The sequence below is a fragment of the Tursiops truncatus genome, chromosome 1 (genome assembly GCF_011762595.2).
Source record: "Tursiops truncatus isolate mTurTru1 chromosome 1, mTurTru1.mat.Y, whole genome shotgun sequence".
In the NCBI taxonomy this organism is placed as follows: domain Eukaryota; kingdom Metazoa; phylum Chordata; class Mammalia; order Artiodactyla; family Delphinidae; genus Tursiops; species Tursiops truncatus.
Genome location: NC_047034.1, coordinates 148,067,194 through 148,085,877, shown reverse-complemented (window position 1 = coordinate 148,085,877; position 18,684 = coordinate 148,067,194). Strand labels below are relative to the sequence as shown.

The window sequence follows — 18,684 nt, the reverse complement described above, 5'->3', positions numbered from 1 at the left end:
AAATAAGAGAGACTTGGGAATCTCTTGAGAAGCCAGAAATAGCCTTACAGCTGGGCCTCCTGTTGCCTGGAATGGGGTTCAGGAGTGGAAATCTCATCTTGGGTCCGGGAGAGCCCCTGACCTGTCTCAGCCCCTCAGCAGTGGCTCCAGCCCTGCCTCATTTTCACCAGGACCCTGGTGGTCTCTCTGTCTCTGCCTCTCTTCACATATCTTCCTGCTGCTTCATCCCCTGCCAGCACCCACTGCAAACTGCTCTCACTGCTTTTACCTGCCCCCTGGCTTCTGTTTACTCCTATGTTTGGTCTCTTGCATTTTCCTTTTATATATACTGTATGTAAAAGTTTTAGGCAGGAGGTGAGAGGCCGCAGACGTAGGCAGTAGCCGGATCACGAAGGGCTTTCTCTGCCACGGTAAGGAGCGTGGACGTTGCTCTGAAGGCAGGAGGGAGCTATGGACCAGTTTTAGGCTGTAGATTAGCATGCAGTCGGGTCAGTGTGGCTGCAGCATGACCTAGAGGGTTCCAGGCAAGAACAGAAACCAGTTGGGACACTGTCTCAGCAGTCTAGGCAAGAGATGAAGGATCCTGCACTGGAACTGTTCAGTGCTGATGGGAAGACAGAGGTAAGAAATGGTTAGGATTTTCAATCAGCAAGGCCTGGAGGTGGCCTCCATGCAGGAATGAAGTGGAAGGACACCACCTTCCCTGAGGTGCCCTAGTGGAGGCTGTTCCCTTTCTGCCACCTGCCACATCTCAGTTGTCAGGCCATTGCCCCCGCCCCCCTTCCTCATCCTGTAGAACCATCTGGCTCTGAGGCTCACGGCATCTGCTGCACCACCTCCACGAGGAGTGCTGAGTGCTGGCGATGAAATCAAATGGCCTGGGTTCAGAGCCTGGCTCTGTACCTTCCTTTCCTTATCAATACAAGGGGTAATGTTAGGCCTGGGAAAGAGTCGCTGTGATGACGTATAGAAGAGGCCTGGCCATGATACGCGCCCATACGTGTTAGCCACTGCTATTAATATTAATTTTTTCACCCCTACTTACTCTTGTTACCTCTCAGCACCCTAGGGAAGTCACTGAAATGCTGTTGCTTGGATGTAGGGTCCCTGTTGTCACATCAGGGTGTCTTCAGAAGGCAAGTGAACCATTCTGTGCCCTGGCCCCACCGTTGCTTCACCTCCACCTGACTGATCAGTCCATTCTCCAGGCCCAGTGAGAGCCTGGGGATGTGAAGACAGTGGGGCGAGGACTGAATGCCGGCGGGCTATGTGAGGGGTGTCAGAGGCGTTCATAAAGGAGGAGAGGACTTCCCTGGCGGTCCAGTGGTTAAGACTCCACACTTCCAATGAAGGGGGCGCTGGTTTGATCCCTGGTCGGGGAACTAAGATCCCACATGCTGCGCAGCGCACCCAAAAAATTAAAACAAAACAAAAAACATAAAGGAGGAGAGAGAGTAGAGAAGGGTTAGAAGTCGCAGGGTTGGGGAATTCTCTGGCAGTCCAGCGGTTAGGACTCTGTGCTTTCACTGCTGACTAATATCCTGTAAGCTGTGCGGCGTGGCCAAAAAAAAAAAGAAGATGCAAGGTCGTGGAGACCAAAGGAGGGAGTGCCTACAATGTCCAGCACTGCAAGGAAGTCCCGGGAGATGTGTGCTGAGAAGTGGCCGTCAGATGTACCAGCCCCGAGGGACTGGGCAGGAGCCAGAGAGTGAAGTGGGCTCACACGAGAGTCTGCCATGGGAGGGAAATCTGGGCTGGAAATGAGGATCTGGGGGTCGTGAGCACAGCTGCTTGTTCAGATACAGGGGAGGCACGGATGAGGTTTCCCAGGGAGATGACAGAGGAGGACGTGCGATGGTCAGGGCAGAACCCCGGGGGCACAGAGATAAAGATGGGAAAAGAGCTGTGAGAAGGAAGGCTCCTCTGCGAGCGTGGTCTCTGCATCCAGAGTCAGGGGTCCTGGTGAGGCTCCCAGAATCCTGCCGCAGCCCGGGGACAATGCAGGCGGCGTAGCGAGGAGAGCACTGTAGGCTCCTGCGCTGTGTGCGCCGGGGAGAGATTGGGAAAAGAGCGCCAGAGAGGCGGTGTTGCCTGGTCCAAGAGAGAGATGCGTCCAGGCAGACTTTTTTGTTTACTCTGTTATTACGAACTTTGTCAAACACCTTCAAAGTATAGAGAGTAAAATACTGCACTCCCACGTACCGTCACTCCCTCCCCCAGGTATCAGCATGCGGCCAGTGTTGCTCAATCTGCTCTTCCTCCCATGCCTCCCCTCCCCGCTGGTTATTGGGAAAGAAGTCTCAGACATCGTATCATTCCAGTCATAAACATTTCAGTAAATTTCTCTAAAAGATAAGGACGATTTTTTTCAATATTATACCATTATCGCACCTGGAAATTTAACAGTAATTCCTTGATATCATCAGATATCCAGTCCTCTGCTGACCTTTCAACCCTCAGGGACTCCCAGTGGGTGTTCTTGAAACTGACCCATCAGATTGGTTACTTCTTCCTGGGGAGTGATGCAGGCATGGGTTAAGTAAAGAGCTGTATGAGTTTCTGTGCTCTTTTGGATCCTGGCCCCGCCATTCTTCCATGCCTGCATTTTCTTACCTGGAAAATCTAATTTCATTCAACACATATGTCCTGAGCACCTACTCTGTGCCAATCAGTCCCTGCCTTCAAAGACAGACAGTGAGCCAGATGTCTGAATCTTCAAGGAATGAGGGTGAGTCACCCGGTGGTCTGAGACACGGACGGGCAGTTTGCAGACGGCTGAGGAGAATGCCAGGAGTCAAAGAGGTTCAAGGGAGTACACAGGGACAGTTGTGTAGATGCAGCAGCGAAGAGTGAGGAAGAGCCTGCCCCTCCAGGCACCATGAGTGTGGGTGTGCGGGAAGAAAGAGCATGTCTGGGGGATGCTGTCCTTGGGGGCAGCCAGGTTTGTGGTTAGCACAGGAAGTTGAAGGGGGTGTTCAAAGGAGACGAATATAGGAGATTTTGCCCAAGTTTCAGACTGAAAAGATTTGGAAGGTTGGAGGAGGTTGACTGGGTCAGATAAGGACCAGATAAGAGCTGTTAAGTTCTCCACACCGGTGTATAGTGGCTGTGAACATCGTAGGGTGAGCCTCAGTGCTGACGGATGCAACAGAGCGGTCAGCTGTGTCCAAACTGTGACAAGGCCATTGGCTTTCGTCGTTCCTCTATTCATTCAATCCTGTTTCATTCTTTGAGAGACTCAGTCATCACAGCTTCCTGGTGAGAGCACTAGGGAAAGGAGAGAACCTGAGCCTGGGTGCAGTCTTCTGCAGGAAAGCCCTGGAAGGCAGCGTCTTCCCTGCAATTTTCATATTAACCGTAAGATGAGCCTCTGGCCCCCTGGCTCCTCTGGTCTGAGAGGCAGGATTTCATTAGCTGCCCCCAGGCCTGGAGAGTGGATTGCAGCAGGCCAGAGAATGACTAAGCCGCCCCACACGGTTCTCTTTCCAGCAGGGCCCAAGCCCAGGCCTGGGCCGGACCTAAGTGACTCACATTGCCTGACCTCAGGGTGCCTAGGACCTAGGGGCCTGGAGAAGCCGCCAGGCAAGGACAGGTGGAAGGAGTGAGAACAAGGTTGGAAAGCCTACATGTCTAAGACTTGGAAGAAGTTAAGAGGCCGGGGAAAGGGGTTAGAAGGTTATTTCCTCCAGGTCCTGGGAAGGGAGGAGGGTGAGCTGTGGCACCTCTAGGGCAGACCTCCCACAGTCAGAGCATCGGAGGGCGGTGGTCGGAAGAGGGCGTGGAGCCCTGGGAACCTGCGTTCTAGCAGGGCCCCATCCCAGCAGCCACCTGGGCTGCCCAGCTGACCACTGCTCCATCTTCCCTTTCAGTCCTGGACGCACAACATTCAGCGAGAGAAAGAGTTTCTGCGGAAGCTGGTGAAAGCGCATGTCATAACTGACCTAACCAGTGGCATCTGAGGTGGACCCAGCACGCGGCCACAGAAGTCCAGCCACCGCCACCTGCCACTTCATTGGCCTCGGTCTGGCTCTGCCTGAGAGGTGTGGGAGCCTTCAGACCCAGAGAAGGACAGTGCCAAGTGGCCCCAGGGGTGGTGAGGCCTTGGTGGGGCAGCCAGAGTTGTGTCTGCTCAGAGCCCAGCCTCAGAGACCAGCACTAGGCCTCACTCTCAGCCTGGGTCCTTGAAGCCAGAGGGCCAGGAGGCCACTGGCCATGCCCAGCGGGCCCAGCATGCAGGAGGCGGACATTAGGCAGCAAGGCTGCTGCCAGAATCATTTCTCCAATCAGTGTTCAGTGTATTATCATTTTGTGAAGTTGGGGTGGGGGGAGGGTAGGGATAATTTATTTTTCAATAAGGTTGGAGATGTCAAGTTTGGTCTACTGACCGTGCAGAAGACCCACTAAAGGGCCCCTCAGGCAGTGGTACCAATGGGCTCCCTGTAGAGTGGGAGTGCCAGGACTAGCCTGTGCCCTGCTCTGGGGCTACAGGGAGATGGGCAGGATCTCAGGCCAGCCCCTTCTGGCTCATGACACTGTTTGGCCTTTCTTGGGGAGCAGATGAGATAGTCCCACTCAGCAGCCCCCAGCTGTCCCACAGAGAAACGCTGGAGCCATCCTTTAAGCCAACAAGACGCCCCTGGGCTTGAGTGGAGAGAACTTCAGAGCTCGGGCGGTGAGGCCTGGCCCAACCTGATGGGCATGCCCCTCCCCCCCCAGCTGCAGCCGACCCAGAGGACAGCGCCCCAGGCCTGGGGTGACAACGTGGCAGCTGTTCTGGGTTTCAGCAGTGAGACTGCCAGGTCCTTGGGTTCTGCCTTTAGCCTGGACCAGAGGGAAGCGAGGCTCAAGGACCTCACCCAGGCTGTGGCAGGCATCCTGAGCAGCCATCATGGAAGCAATAAAGCTCTGCCCTGAACCTGGCCTCCTCTTGCTTCCTCTGACTTTCCTGGAAGAAACGGGAACCTGGGGCCTCAGCAAGTATGCTAAACCCAAGGGCCATCTCTCCAGCCCTCCTGGGTCCCTTTCACTTCTCATGTTAGCTACAGGACCTGGGTAGCCACCTAGGGGCCTTCTGGAGCCTCTCCTGTCCTATAGCCGTCCTGCACCCTCTTTGCCTTAAGAGAGGCAGTCTAGGGGCATCAGGACATGCCCCAGAATCTACCCTGCTGCCTCCTACAGGAGCCAGAGTTCAGGGGATTGAAGCACCACCCCGTGCACAGTGCCACTGGGTCACCACAGCCCCAGCACTACAGGGACAGAGGTTCCTGCAAGCACAGGAAAGTTGCACGGCCGGGCCCCCAGCACACAGACCTAAACCACTCCTGGCAGCTCCACTGAGCCCTGGAAAGACACGCCCTCCCCCTTAGCACACAGGCACCCGGTCTCCCCTCAGGACCCCTCTTTCTGCACAGAACAGGAAGGCACAGCCCATCTCTAGGCCCCCTCTGGCAAACATTATTTTATTATTTTTTAAAAAATTTATTTTATTATTATTATTTTTTAAAATTTTATTTATTTATTTTTGCGGTACGCGGGCCTCTCACTGTTGTGGCCTCTCCCGTTGCGGAGCACAGGCTCCGGACGCGCAGGCTCAGCGGCCATGGCTCACGGGCCCAGCCGCTCCGCGGCATGTGGGATCCTCCCGGACCAGGCCACGAACCCGTGTCCCCTGCATCAGCAGGCGGACTCTCAACCACTGCGCCACCAGGGACGCCCTATTTTATTATTATTATTTTATTTTTATTTATTTTTGTCTGAGTTGGGTCTTTGTTGCTGCGTGTGGGCTTTTCTCTAGTTGCGGCGAATGGGGCTACTCTTCGTTGCGGTGTGCGGGCTTCTCACTGTGGTGGCTTCTCTTGTTGCAGAGCACGGGCTCTAGGCGTGTGGGCTCAGTAGTTGTGGCTCGCGGGCTTAGCTGCTCCGCTGCATGTGGGATCTTCCCGGACCAGGGCTCGAACCCATGTCCCCTGCATTGGTCTTAACCACTGCGCCACCAGGGAAGCCCCTCTGGCAAACATTAGAAAGGACATCCCAACCTTACCCCCTAGAGCCCTGGAATCTGCTCTGTCCCTTCCCCAGCATTCCCAGGCAGGCCTGAGAAAGGCCAACGCACTCCTGCCCCGGAGGCCATAGGCCTGGGAGTGAGCTTCCTGCCAGAGCTGCCACGTGGCAACAGGTGGGGCTGCCTGGCCCCGTCACCTCTTACCTGACATCCCAATCCAAGTGCCATTCCCTCTGACTTCCCACGTGCCCCTCTACTGCTGCGCTTTGTGCTCAGACAGAAGCCTCCTCAGCCGAGGGGAAAGTGCGGCTCTGACGGAGGGACAGGGAGACCCAGAAACTCCCTTCGATTCTGCTGTAAACGAGGCCACTGTGATGCAAACTCCAGTGCTTCCTGTGTCCTACGTGAATGGCGCCCCCTGGAGTTGTGCAGGGCATAGGCTGCATGCCAGCAAGCAGCAGCCCTGGCTGATAAAGCCCTGGGGCAGAACCCACCCCCCGGGGCAGCCAGCTTGGGGAGGCAGCAGAACACAGAGCTGCTCACCGCCTGGCCTCCTGTCCCACAGGGGTCCTGCCGAGCCTGGGAAAGTCTGGCTTCTAGTCCCCACGACTGCACATCACCTGCCCTCCCAAAAGCTGCGGTTCTCCACCCGGCCATACACCAGAGTCACCTGTGCAGATGTGGAAAACTGCACATGCCCATTCTGATTCAGGTCTGGGGTGAGGCCCAGACTCAGGTAGTTTTAAAAGGCCCACAGGTGGTTCAGACGCACAGCCAGGGTGCAGCTGGCCCACACATGTTCCCTGAGCACTGTCAGCTTCACCCACGGCTTCCAGATGTCAGTTGGTCAACGATTCCCAAATTACCATCTCCAGCCCAGTTCTCTTCGCTTTGCTCCAGGCCACGAACTCAGTCACTTCCTGAACATCTCCACTGGGATAATCCTCAGGGCCCTCCAGCCCCGCACGTCCAACACTGAACTGATGAGCTCCTGCCCCCAACCTACCCCTCCTTCAGGAGCCCCAGCTGCCAGAATGCAGCCCCTCCTCCCGGTCACCCAGGCCAAAGGCATGCCATCCTACTTCCTCACCCCATCCAATCAGGCACCAACTGAGTTTTCAAAAAGATGTGTTCCTGAAAGAGCGCACAAGGCCCCGCACTCTCCCCACAACTCAGCTTCAGAATCCTCTCTCCCCCAGCAGCCTCCTGACTACCTCCAAACCACCCTCCCCACCACAGCCAGAGCCAGCCGCTGACATGCACGTTGGATCACACCATTCTCCTGCCTGAAACCCTTCAGTGGTCCCCAGTACCACTGGGATGAAGTCCAGACTCCCTGTTAGGACACACAGGATCTGGCCTTTCCTTACCTCTATCCATGTTACCCATCCAACCTCCATCCCACCCACCAGCCGAACTGCCATAATTAGGCATCTGAAATACCAGCCTCCAGCTCCCACCTCAAGCCTCAGTGCAAAAGTTCCTCCGCCGGGACCCTCCCCTTCTTCAGCCCCTGGCACCCACTCCTACCAGCACCGCTGTGCCAGGCTGAGCAGCGGTGTTTGCAGGTGTGTCTGTACTCCAAGCCCCAGGCGGCAGCGGAGAGAAGCGGCAGCGGAGGGGAGCGGCGGCGCCGCAGGAGCCGGGTCAGACCGTGAAAGCCCCAGCGCAGTCAGTGCCTCTCGGACTCAAAGAATGCAGTGGGTCTGTTGGGAGACGAAACTAGCGGTGGATCAGAGAGAGCATCTAGTGCAGAGCGGCCAGCCAGGACGGCGGGAACCCGAAGGCCGGTGGGCCAAGGCAGGGACCGGCCTGTCCCCTCCCTCTCCCGCCCTCTGCCCGGCCTCCCAACTCCCTACTCCCAGTGTCTACAAACTTCGAACACTCAGTGTCCATGCCGCTGCGCCGCCTGGGTTCTCCACTCTGTCCTGGGTGGCCCTTCCCAGCCTCTCCACCCCACCCCACCTCGGGGGACCTAGTGGAGCCAGGGGGACCAGATTCCAGAGGGTGGAATGGCCAGGTGAGCCCTGAAAGGTGGGGCGGGGCGGGGGGTGCTCGGGCCCCACCCCAGGATCCGGTGACGCCGGGGCTGGAATTTGACACCGGACAGCGGCGGGCATGAGGCTGCTGAGGGATGGAGTTGGGCCCAGCCCCCAGACACGGTCCACGGGCTCCACCACCAGCAGGTCCCTGGGGTCCCAGCCCTCGCTGTGTCCCAGACCCAGAGCCCTGCACTTGCGGTAAGCCGACCTGTTTGCCCACCTCTCGTCCCAGCCCAGGGGCTAGAGGGAGCGGCCAGGGTCGTCCCCCTCCAGTCCTTTCTTACATCCTCCCTCTCCTGGGCCTGCTGCGCAGCTCTCCGCCCCTCCCAGCCCCCCGCAGTCCCTCTTGTCGCTTGTTGGACTGTGCTAGCCCTGCTGGCCCGCTGTAACGTGAGGCTTCCGCTGCTGCTACAGGGCTCAGACCAGCTGCCAAGCTTTTGGCTAAAAGGGGCACTGCCAGGTGCACAGCCCTGGGCATGAGCCTTTCGAGCTGCAGGGGAAAGCCCAGCACTGGTCCCAGGAAAGGTGCCTAGGAGAACACAACACAGAACCCCCGTGGTGAGTATCGGGGGCTGGTAGATGGGGAGGAAAGGCAAGGGCTGGAGGACCAAGTGGCCCCAGATTGCCGGGAGGGATACGTAGGGCCTGAGCTGCCTATGTCCCAAGAGACCTGCTCCTGGGCTCCCCCTAGTGCAGGGGGCCTTAACCCTGCCTTGCCGGGCTTTCCCTCCATCAGTGAGAACAGTCACTAGCCTGGCTCCTCAGGCCCGTATTCCGTTAGCCGAGCACACCTGGCCCTGGAGGACCTCACCAGGGAGGACCGGCCCACAGGTATGCAGACATTCTGTGTGCTCGGGGGTCGGGGTGGAGGTGACTGCTGGGACCAAAGAGCAGGCCAGCTAGTGAGGGCTCATGAGGCTCCAGAGAGGTGTTTGGGAGTGCCAGGCAATGTGGGCTCACAAAACCTGGTGGGACTCCGAAAGCCCAGCTGGGCTCAGGAAGGATGGTTCGTGGGGGAAACTTCTAGGAGCAGGGCCAGGCTGCCAGATCCAGGGGAAACTGGAAGCGGTACAGACCTGGACCAGCTCTCAGGGTGGCTAAGCTCTCAGAGGCCAGTCTCGTGTAGAAGCAACTCCAGGGAGTTGCTGGGGCCTGAGTCTAGCTGAAGGTAGGGGAAAAGCCCACCCCCCGTTTGAGTCCACAGGCTTGGCAAATGCTACCCCCTAGTGGCCATAGGGAGCCATGGCCCAGGCCTCATGTTCCTAGAGGGCTCATCACCCTCCACCATCTGCTGGGTGGGCAGCACAGGCTGAAGCCTGGGCCTCACTATCATCAGATAACTCAGGTCAACCAGCAAGCACCCTAATTTTCCCCCAGGCCACAACTTCCTCCTCTGTGGCATGGAGAGAGGGCTCTCTGTGAGATCAAGGAAGGTCCCCTTCCCCGCACGGCTGCGTGGGTCTACCCTCGTGACCTTAGATAATTGCTGAGCTTCTCCGAGCCTTGTTTGCTCATCTGGAGAATGGGGATAACACCATTTACCTCATGGAGTTGTGAGGTCTGAAAGAGGGAACAGGTGCAAAGCACCACGAAATAGGTTCTCCATGTAGCCACTTCTGCTGGGTTGAGCCCAGCTGCCCAAGCCCCTTGTCCCTCATCTGGAGAAGCTGAAGTGGAGAGATGACCTGCTCAAAGGATAGCTCATCTCTCAATGTTCCAAGCTGCCTCAAGAGGAGGGTGGGGGAACAGGTCAACTACGGCTGATGGGAGTTCCTGGTGTTGACAGAGATGGAGCCTGGACGTGGAAGCCCTTCTGTGCTGCCCCTCTGGCCCCGGCCTAGGCGGCAGGTGAGTGGTTCTCCCAGTAACTCCCACCTGGTATCGAAGAAGGGTGGCTTGACTAGGGAGGGAGAGCAGGGCTCCCTGGGCAGGCGTCAGAAGTAGGTGGGGGAATGGTCAGGGAGGGGCCAGGAGGAAGGAGTAAGGTCAATGCCCTCCGGTGGTGATTCCTTACCCGGGCTCCCCGGGACAGCTGATCCATTATCCTCCAACCCGAGCCCTTCCATCCGGCCCCAGCCCCTCCCTGCGCCCACCAGGGTTTCCTCCTACCCCCTGAGGCTCCACCTCGTCTCTCCGAGCAGCCTGCCCTGTGGCCTACCCTGGCCGCTCTGGCCCTGCTGAGCAGCATCGCCGAGGGCGAGGCCTCCCTGGGCCCCGCGCCCAGCAGCCCGGTCCCCCGAGAAGGCCCCGCGCCGGCCCCGGCGCCCCCCGCGGGCCCCCTGCCTGGTAGGTGAGAGGGCGAGGGCGCGGGGCGGGGCGGGCTGGCCGGGGACCCGCGCGTGACTGCGTCTCGTTCCAGGGGGCCGCGCGGCCGGTCTGTGCGGCGGAAGAGCCCGGCGGCTGCCGCCCCCGCCGCCCGCGCCCTCGCCCTCGCCCGCTGCCCCCCGAGGGCCCCGCGCTGCGCGGGCTGGGGGCCAGGGCGGCCGCGGGAGCCGGGGGAGCCGCGCGCGGGCCGCGGGGGCGCGGGGCTGCCGCCTGCGCTCTCAGCTGGTGCCGGTGCGCGCGCTCGGCTTGGGCCACCACTCCGACGAGCTGGTGCGTTTCCGCTTCTGCAGCGGCTCCTGCCGCCGCGCGCGCTCCCCGCATGACCTCAGTCTGGCCAGCCTGCTGGGCGCCGGGGCCCTGCGGCCGCCCCCCGGCCCGCGGCCCGTCAGCCAGCCCTGCTGCCGACCCACGCGCTACGAGGCCGTCTCCTTCATGGACGTCAACAGCACCTGGAGGACCGTGGACCGCCTCTCGGCCACTGCCTGCGGCTGTCTGGGCTGAGGGCTCACTCCGAGGGTGTGCAGACGCACCCTTACCTGTGGGTTTAACTGCCTGGGACCGGCCAGGGGCCTTGGCCGGAGACGGAGGCTTCAGCCGGGTGAGTGACGGACATCAGCCCTGCGGAGATAGAGGCACGACTGACCAGCGGCCCCAGGGCTCTCACCCTGCCGGCCTCAGCCCCGCAGACCCCAGAAACCTCAGCTGTGGAGACCCGAGGACCCACTGCGCACAGACGCTGGCAGTGACCAGGCCATGGACCCAGGACTCCTCCTCTGGAGAACCCAGATGTGTCAGGTCGCAGCCTCAGCCCAGGCCTGGGGGGACAGATCTGGAGACACGTTGCAGTTGTGTTGCTGAAGTGCCTGTGCTGGAGTGGGCCTTGGACTCACTCGTGGGAGCTGGACCCCTATTTATTACTTCTAAGTTATTTATTTCTGTGGTTTGTCAGATCCTTTGCTGGGCTGTGGGGGCCGGATGGAGGTCACTCCCTGACCATCCCACTCACAACTTCAGGCGCACTCAGCAGTCATAGGCCTGGCCCGGGACTGCTTGTGCCCACCCAGCAGCTCTGGGAAACGAGGGGCATGGAACACAGGCAGAGTGAGTGACAAAGGTGTGTTCACCAGTCCCAACAGGCCAGCCAACTCACAACCCGTGCACAGTCCCCAGCGGTTGGAGCCTGGGGTTACTGGTGGAGAAAGCCATACCCTTGAGACCTCTGGCATGCTGCGAGCCTTGTTTCATGGTGAAGATGCAGAAAACCATATACATTGCCCCGCCCCACTGCCACTGATCAGAGTCCAGGCCACCCTGACAGGTGCATATACTGCCTGTGCTTGCAGATGGCCCAGCACGGGGAGCTCACTACCCACATTCCGTGAAACAGCCCAAGTCAAGTGATGAAGAGGCTGAGGGCGGGGAAGAGGGTGCAGTGGGAGGCTGGTCTGGGGGGATGAAGCACAGAGCATCATGGGGATAAGAAAGCAGGAAAAGACTGAGGGTGCCTAGAGAGACCTGCATCTTGGGTAATGAACAAGGATAGTCACTTATTCATTCAACAGATATTTATTATTTTATGTCAGATGCTGGGTAGACAGCAGGGATACAGAAGTGAACCCATGATCTCTGCTCTTAAGCTTAAACCATGAGAGACAGACAATAAATAATTTACATAAATAATATTTAAATTCAGTTTGGCAAACAGTATGAAAAGGACAAGAAGCTAACAGGTACACACTCTCATCTGGAAGGAAGAAGCAGTTAATGCTGACCCTGGCCTTCCACACTGTCCCCAAGTCATAGCTAAGAAGTCAGTGCAATCCCTCTGAGCTTCTGTGTGTGTCCTGTGAAAACTTGTTTCCTGGGCCCAATGAATTTGTCCTACATGATTTTTTTCTTTGCAAATAAGATCAGGATATGTGTTTGGACGCATGCTGGGTCTGAGGAACCATGGGACATCCAGAGGGGTTGTCAGGAGGCAATGGGCTGTACTGGTCTGGAGCTGAGGAGGCAGGTCTGGGCTGGAGATTGATTTTGGCAGCTGTGAGGACAGAGGCAGTAGCTGCAGCCAGGGGTGCACGAGGCACCATGAGAGTGAGGCAGTTGAGGCTGGGATCCCTCAGGCATTTGACCGCATTAACCAAAATTCCTTCGAGCTGCCTAAGCGCCTGCCCGCTTTGGCACAGGGGCCCCCTTCTCCCAGGCTACAGTGAGGAGCTGGCACGGGCTCTCTGAGGGCTGTATGCATTCCGGGTCAAGGAGGAGAAACAAGTCTGTGCTTCCATTCTTCTGTGTTCGCTGCCCCAGTTCTAGGTGCCCCCAAAACTTTGGTGCTCTCGTGCTGCCCTCAAACACCCCCTTGGCCCTTCTCTCTGCCTCCAAACTGATTCAGGATCTTCAGTCGCCAACCCCCACCTCGAGCCAAAGAAAATGGCAGCAGTGCCAAACAGTTTGGAGACACCTCATGAAGGCCTGGGCCCTGGTCCTGGCTGGGGGTGAAGGGCGCGTTCTGTCAATTCCAGGGTCATTGCGACCAGGGAGCCCCTGCTGGAAAGACTCGAAAGCCTGGCAGAGTTCTCAGACCCTCCAGGCCCTACCCCTTAGTGGACATCTGTGCTCTCAGAGCCACTTACAGGAGATGGGTTGAAGCCACGTCTGACAAGGCTCAGAGAGAGAGCCAGGTCAGAACTCCAGCCAAAGACGCTAGCTCTCAACACTCCCCAGATTGTCAGTCCTTGGGGAGTAGGGTCCCCCCAACTCAAGGCTGCATTCTGGGGCCCAGAGAGATTGTGCCCGACAGCTTACAAAATTGTGGATGAAACAGCAGCTTCTCCAAAAGGAACACATTCCCGCAAGAACTAGTCTCAATCTGCAGCCCACAATGAACCAAATCCCTCTTAAAAATAAGTGAAGCTGTTTTCTTCAAACAAGTTGCAGAGCTCCTCTTCTCTGCCTACAACTTAGCAGAGGTCGCCAGGCACGTGACCTCACCAGGTAGAGCACTTCTGCTCCTCGGGAGCCACAGGTAGCTCTAGAACCTCCTTTTTCTTTGGCTGCACCACAAGGCTTCCAGGATCTTAGTTCCCCAACCTGGGATAGAACCCATGCCCCCTGCAGAGGAAGTGTGGAGTCCTAACCACCGGCCCGCCAGGGTGTTCCCCAGACTCTCCATTTTGACTGTAGTCTGTTTCATATTTGCAAAATGACATTGCCCACTTGAATGATCTTCCCAGAACTAAGGTATGGTCTCCTCCAAAGGGGTATCAAGTCACCACCTCTTGCAAGACAGAAAACTACAGATGACTTTGAAATTACAGTTTTTCCAGCTTCAGGGGTCACCCAAACATCCCTCTAGATTAGTTTCATCCAGGAATCAAGGTTCGGGGATCCATGCGCTCCTCCTGCCCCAGCCAATGGCGTTCCTCCTCTCTTGTCCAGGGACTGCTGCATTTCCCCCAGCTAGAGAGCCCGGAGAGTTCATGTGGACTGGCTGCCTAACCGAGGCCTCATCTTGAAAAGGAAAGGTAGGGTAGAAAGCTGAGAGATCAGAGAAAAGATCTAAGAGAATTTGTGCCATGTGAGATCACTTTTCTTGTTCACAGGGGTGGTGCCTAACCTGTTGTGGAGTTGTACAGTCCTTACGGAAACTGATGAAAGCCAAGGATCCTCCCCACCTCCCACCTCCCACCTCACTGCTGAAAAAAACACCAATGTGTAAATCTGGTGGACAATTTGAGGGAGCCCACAGACTTTCCGAAGCTCATTCAGAGATTCCGTAGGAGTCCATGGCCCTTGGGCTTTCCTGCCCTGTTCTGGGTACTATTATCAATGTCCTCCTGCAGCTAGATTAGTTCCTCTGTCTGTGCTCAGGTTCCCATATCAGGGCTCTCTGTCTCCATTATGTACAAGCCTCCCTATGCTTCATCCTTTTTCTACTGAATGTCTTCTTTCCCTCTGCATTTAAACTCACTTGAATATATCACAGCATAAAAAAATGACACTGTGATTACAAATATATAAATATCTAATCGACTTCCACCTCTCCTTCACTAAAAGAGCTCTTGCTGCGGTCCCCAGTGGCCTCATCATTACTAAACCCACAGGCCACTTCTCAGCCTTTAGTCCTTTGGACTCTCAGGGGCGCCCAACTTTGTCAGCCCTCTTGGAACACCTGTCTTCTCTTGACTCTCTATTCCATACTCTCCTGGATTTTCTCCTACCCTGCTCATTCTCAAACTCCTTTTGGGTTCCTTTTCCTTTCTCTGCCTCTTAAGTGTTCGTCAGGGCTCTGATACAGACCTTCCTTCCCCATCTTACTTTCCCTGAGCAATGTCACCAACTCCCATGGTTTCAGTTACCGCCTCCAGGCTAATGATGCGCTCACTGTACCTCCAGCTTAACCTTTCTCCTAAGCTCTGTCTGTATTTCCAATACTTCTGTCTGCATAGCCTCAGAAACCTCAAACTGAACTTACCTGCCCTAGATGTCTTCCATTCATTCCTTCAGATGCTCTCTCCACCCTTCTCTACCTGCTCTAAGCCCCACATCGATGAGCTTCCCTGCTCTCCAGCCTCGAAGCCTCCTCCAGGGTTCCCTCCCAAGTGAGAGACAACCTCCAACCTCCATCCAGGGACACGAGTCAGAAACTTGGACAACAGCCTAGACTCCCTGAGCTTTGTCACTTCCCTTTTCCATTAGTTCTCAGATCCTTAGATCCTGCAAGCCCATCCCACTTTCTCTCTTCCCAATGCTGTTCTGTTGAAGTCTTCCTAATTGGTGGAATGGTTTATTGCTCATCCTCCTAACTGGTCTCTGTCTCCAGCCTCAACTCCCTCCAGTCATTCTCAGCCCTGTGACCTTTTAACATTAATTGAGCACTAACAGTAGTGCCTTGGGCCAGTTATAGGGATTCTGAGGTCAGCTAGAAAAATGTTCTACCATCAAGGAGACCACAGGTGGAGGTGGAGGTGGGGGAAGGGCTGCCCGTTTGGCAAATAAAAACAGGACATCCAGTTAAACTGGAGTTTCAGAAAGTATGTCTCATGCAATAATTGGGATATACTTATACAAAAAATGTTAATCTGCTATTCAAATTGAACTGGGTGTCCTGGATTTTTTCTGGCAACCCTAGGTGGGGGTAAACAAGTAAACAGAAAATGCAATCAACCACCCTAAGTCTCCCAGTAGAAGGATGGCTAGGGTACAGTTATGTATGTCAGGGTCGGGGAGGATTCTATACTCATAAAGGGAAAGGAATCATTTCTACCCAGATGGAAGGGGCAGAAGAGCCAGGAAAGTCCTTGTGAAGGAGGCGGTACTTGAACTGGGCCTTGAAAAATGAAATATTTGCACAAGGTGGATAAGGGGCATTGGGCCTGTACTGGTTGTCCTTTATCGCCTTCATGGCTTCTTAGCTCTGAACTCCCCCTTCTCACTGGCCATGCCCTCTCTAGCAGGGTCGGGACTCAGCCTTGGGCAGGAGTGGGAGGTGAGGGCCTCTCCCTTGGGCTCTATCTCAGCCCTAGGACTCTGCTACTCCTGTGTTCTTTAGCGTTCTCTTCGCTTCTTACTAGCCAATCCCTCCTTCCTTCAATCCCCTATTACAGTTTAAGATTTTTATATTAAACTGTCCCTGTGTGCTTACTGTGTGGTTTCTCCTGACGGGTCCTTGTCTGACACACAGCCTTCAGCAGAGGCAGCAGCATGAACAAAGGCAGGGAAGAGCCAGCAATTTCATGTAGAATTGGGGGAGGACCCTCATCAAGACAAAAGTCAGATCATAAAGGCCCCAGAGTGCTACACCAGGGAGCTCGGACTTGGTCTCGGGTAGAGCCACTGAAGGATTTTAGGTGTGATTGCCTAGAGACTTGCTTCAGATGAATTACTGGCTGCTGTATCTAGTTTAGACTGGAAGGGGCAAGGCAGGGGGGCACCAGTTAGACCTGGAGCAGTTAGGGCTGTTCAGGCAACAAATGCGGGTACCTTGACCTAGGGCAGAAGCAGTGCCGAAGGACAGAGAGATGTGAGGCACGATCCACAGGACTCGGTGATGAACTGGCTGTGAGGACCTGATGAGAGGGAGAGTTTCCAGGAGTCCGGCCTGGGTGACTGGTAAGAAGTATAGGGGATGGAGTATTTTTAGCCTGTGTTGGGGGTAAAGTGTAGGGGAAGTCATAAGTTGGGTTTTGTCTGTGTTCAACTTGAGGTGCCCGTGACACCTTCAGAGGGCAAGGAGGCTGGCAGCAGCTGGGTCTGAGGGTCAGGAACTCAGGACAGTCTGGACCAGAGAGATGGGGGAGTCACAGATCAAAGGCAAGGGAGTGGTGAGATACGCAGGAACAAGAGGAGAAGCAGAGGCTAAGGCCTGGAGACCCAGCATTTAAGGAACAGGGAGAGGAGGAGAGACAAGCCTGTGAAGGAGACCAAAAGGGAGGGACCAGAGTGGTGGAAAAAAACAAAACAGAACAAAGGGAGGGAGTGGTCAAAGGGGCCAAATGCAGCAGAAAAATCAAGTCACATAAGGACTGAAACTGCCCATTGGGTTTTCTGGCAACATGGTGGCCTAGAGACTCAGGCTAAGCTTCTTGCTGAAAACAACTAAAAATACTAGACAAAACATATAGTTTTAAAGATTAATGTGTCCGTGAGCTGGCAAACACATGAGAAATGTTCAGGCATGAATGAGTGAATGGATGGATGGATGAATGAATGCAGGAAACTACAAAAGTAAGCAAAGCTCAGTAGTTGGTGTTCACCTTGAAGGCATTTTCCTTACCTGGGGGACCTGGGAATTGGTTTGTAAGGGCTCCATGAGCTTATGGTGGGGGTCTACTTGGAACATTCTCCGTAAGGCCAGCACCCCAAAGGACTATGCCCACACTTAGGGCAAACTAGAAATAAACCTTCCCCTCCTTTTCCTAACCTCTTTCCCTCAAACCAGGGGACTACAAAGAAGTTGCCTGCAATTAACTTTAGTACTAAGTGGAAAGGGGGCAACCTCCCCTGAGAATTCTTAACTACAGGAGGGCCCTCAATTCACACTGTTTTAGAAAGCTGAAAAACTTCAAACTGGTTAATTTGTCATGGACATGGATTGCTAGTGGTTCCAGGTGACCAACAGAAGCTCCTTCTCTTCCTCTCCTGGGCTTTGGAATACTTTCCTGAATTTGGGGACCCCCTCCCAGGGTTGTCACAGGTTCTGGCCCCTATATGTCCTATTCTTATCTCTCAGAGGAGAGAAGAACCCATCTGTAACTAGTTCCCAAAGATTCATTCCCCAATTGGCTCTAAGCTATCCTGGATTGCCATCCATGTCTCCTGGAAGTCCCCTTTGCTCTGGTACCCAGAAATGCCCCCAACCCTGCCTGGGGCTCACTTCAATCTGTCTGTCCTAGGTGAGTTTATAAAGCATGTTCAGGAGCCACTGTTGGTGAGACTTGGCTTCTTTCTCTGCCAGGGGAACCCCCAGGCACCAGGAAGAAGCCCTAGATTGGAAGCAGGGAGAAAACTCACTTTGACAAAGTTGTGGCCTCTGGGCCAAACCCTAGTCATACACCATCACAGCTTGTCCTTCACTGCAGGAATTACTGTTCTTGTTTTTTATAAAGTGAGTTTCAGAAGAAGTCAAGGTCTTATGGCTAGAAAGAGGCAGAGACAGGTTTTGACCATAGGCCTAAGTCCAGAATTTGTTCTCTTAACCGTCCCCCCATCCCCCCACATGCACAATGAGATCCCAGTATCAGGGCCAGGCATTTCACACCCCTATGCACAGACCTGGAATCAGTTACTTTATTTTGACTTCCTGTTTCCTCCTCCCAAATCCCCCCTGCCTCTACTCTTTCCCCTTCAATGTATCACACTATAGATATATTTTTCTAAAATGCAAATCCAATCATCACTGCCCACTTGAAACCCCATGATGGTTTCATATTGCACTTAGGATAAAGTGTAAACTGTTCCCAACTGAGTCTACTGTTCCCAACTTGTCTTTCCAACCTCATCCCTTCTCCCTTCCTCACCCCCACAGACATCCCCTTAAAGCGAGCACAAATTACTAGCTATACTTCAAACAGTTTCTTTTTTTTTATAAATTAATTAATTTATTTTTGGCTGCATTCGGTCTTTGCTGTGTGGGGGCTTTCTTTTTATTTTTATTTATTTATTTTAAAAATTATTTACTTATTTATTTTTGGCTGCGTTAGGTCTTCGTTACTAAGCGTGAGCTTTCTCTAGTTGCGGCAAATGGGGCTACTCTTTGTTGCATTGCGTGGGCTTCTCACTGCGGTGGCTTCTCTTGCTGTGGGTCACGGGCTCTAG

At 55.1% G+C, this 18,684-nt stretch overlaps 2 protein-coding genes across 8 annotated transcripts in view; both read left to right on the top strand.

Moving 5' to 3' along the window:
* Positions 1 to 4,944, top strand: part of ST3GAL3 (ST3 beta-galactoside alpha-2,3-sialyltransferase 3) — a 236,812-nt gene extending 231,868 nt beyond the window's left edge. For 3 of the 7 annotated variants that reach the window (XM_033867823.2, XM_033867819.2, XM_073790893.1), the window contains one exon: positions 3,870 to 4,940. In XM_033867823.2, coding sequence (XP_033723714.1) covers positions 3,870 to 3,959 — 90 coding nt within the window. In that variant the 3' untranslated portion in view covers positions 3,960 to 4,940. Of the gene's footprint in view, positions 1 to 3,869 lie in introns of all 7 variants that reach the window. The other 4 variants (XM_033867824.2, XM_073790892.1, XM_033867828.2 and 1 more) reach the window with 3 other exon arrangements.
* Positions 4,945 to 10,094: 5,150 nt separating this feature from the next.
* Positions 10,095 to 15,997, top strand: ARTN (artemin; the record flags this gene model as incomplete). Its single annotated transcript, XM_033836900.2, has 2 exons — positions 10,095 to 10,329; positions 10,403 to 15,997. Coding segments are annotated over 2 exons (702 nt in total), but the record flags the coding sequence as incomplete, so codon positions are not given.
* Between the last annotated feature and the right edge of the window lie 2,687 nt (positions 15,998 to 18,684).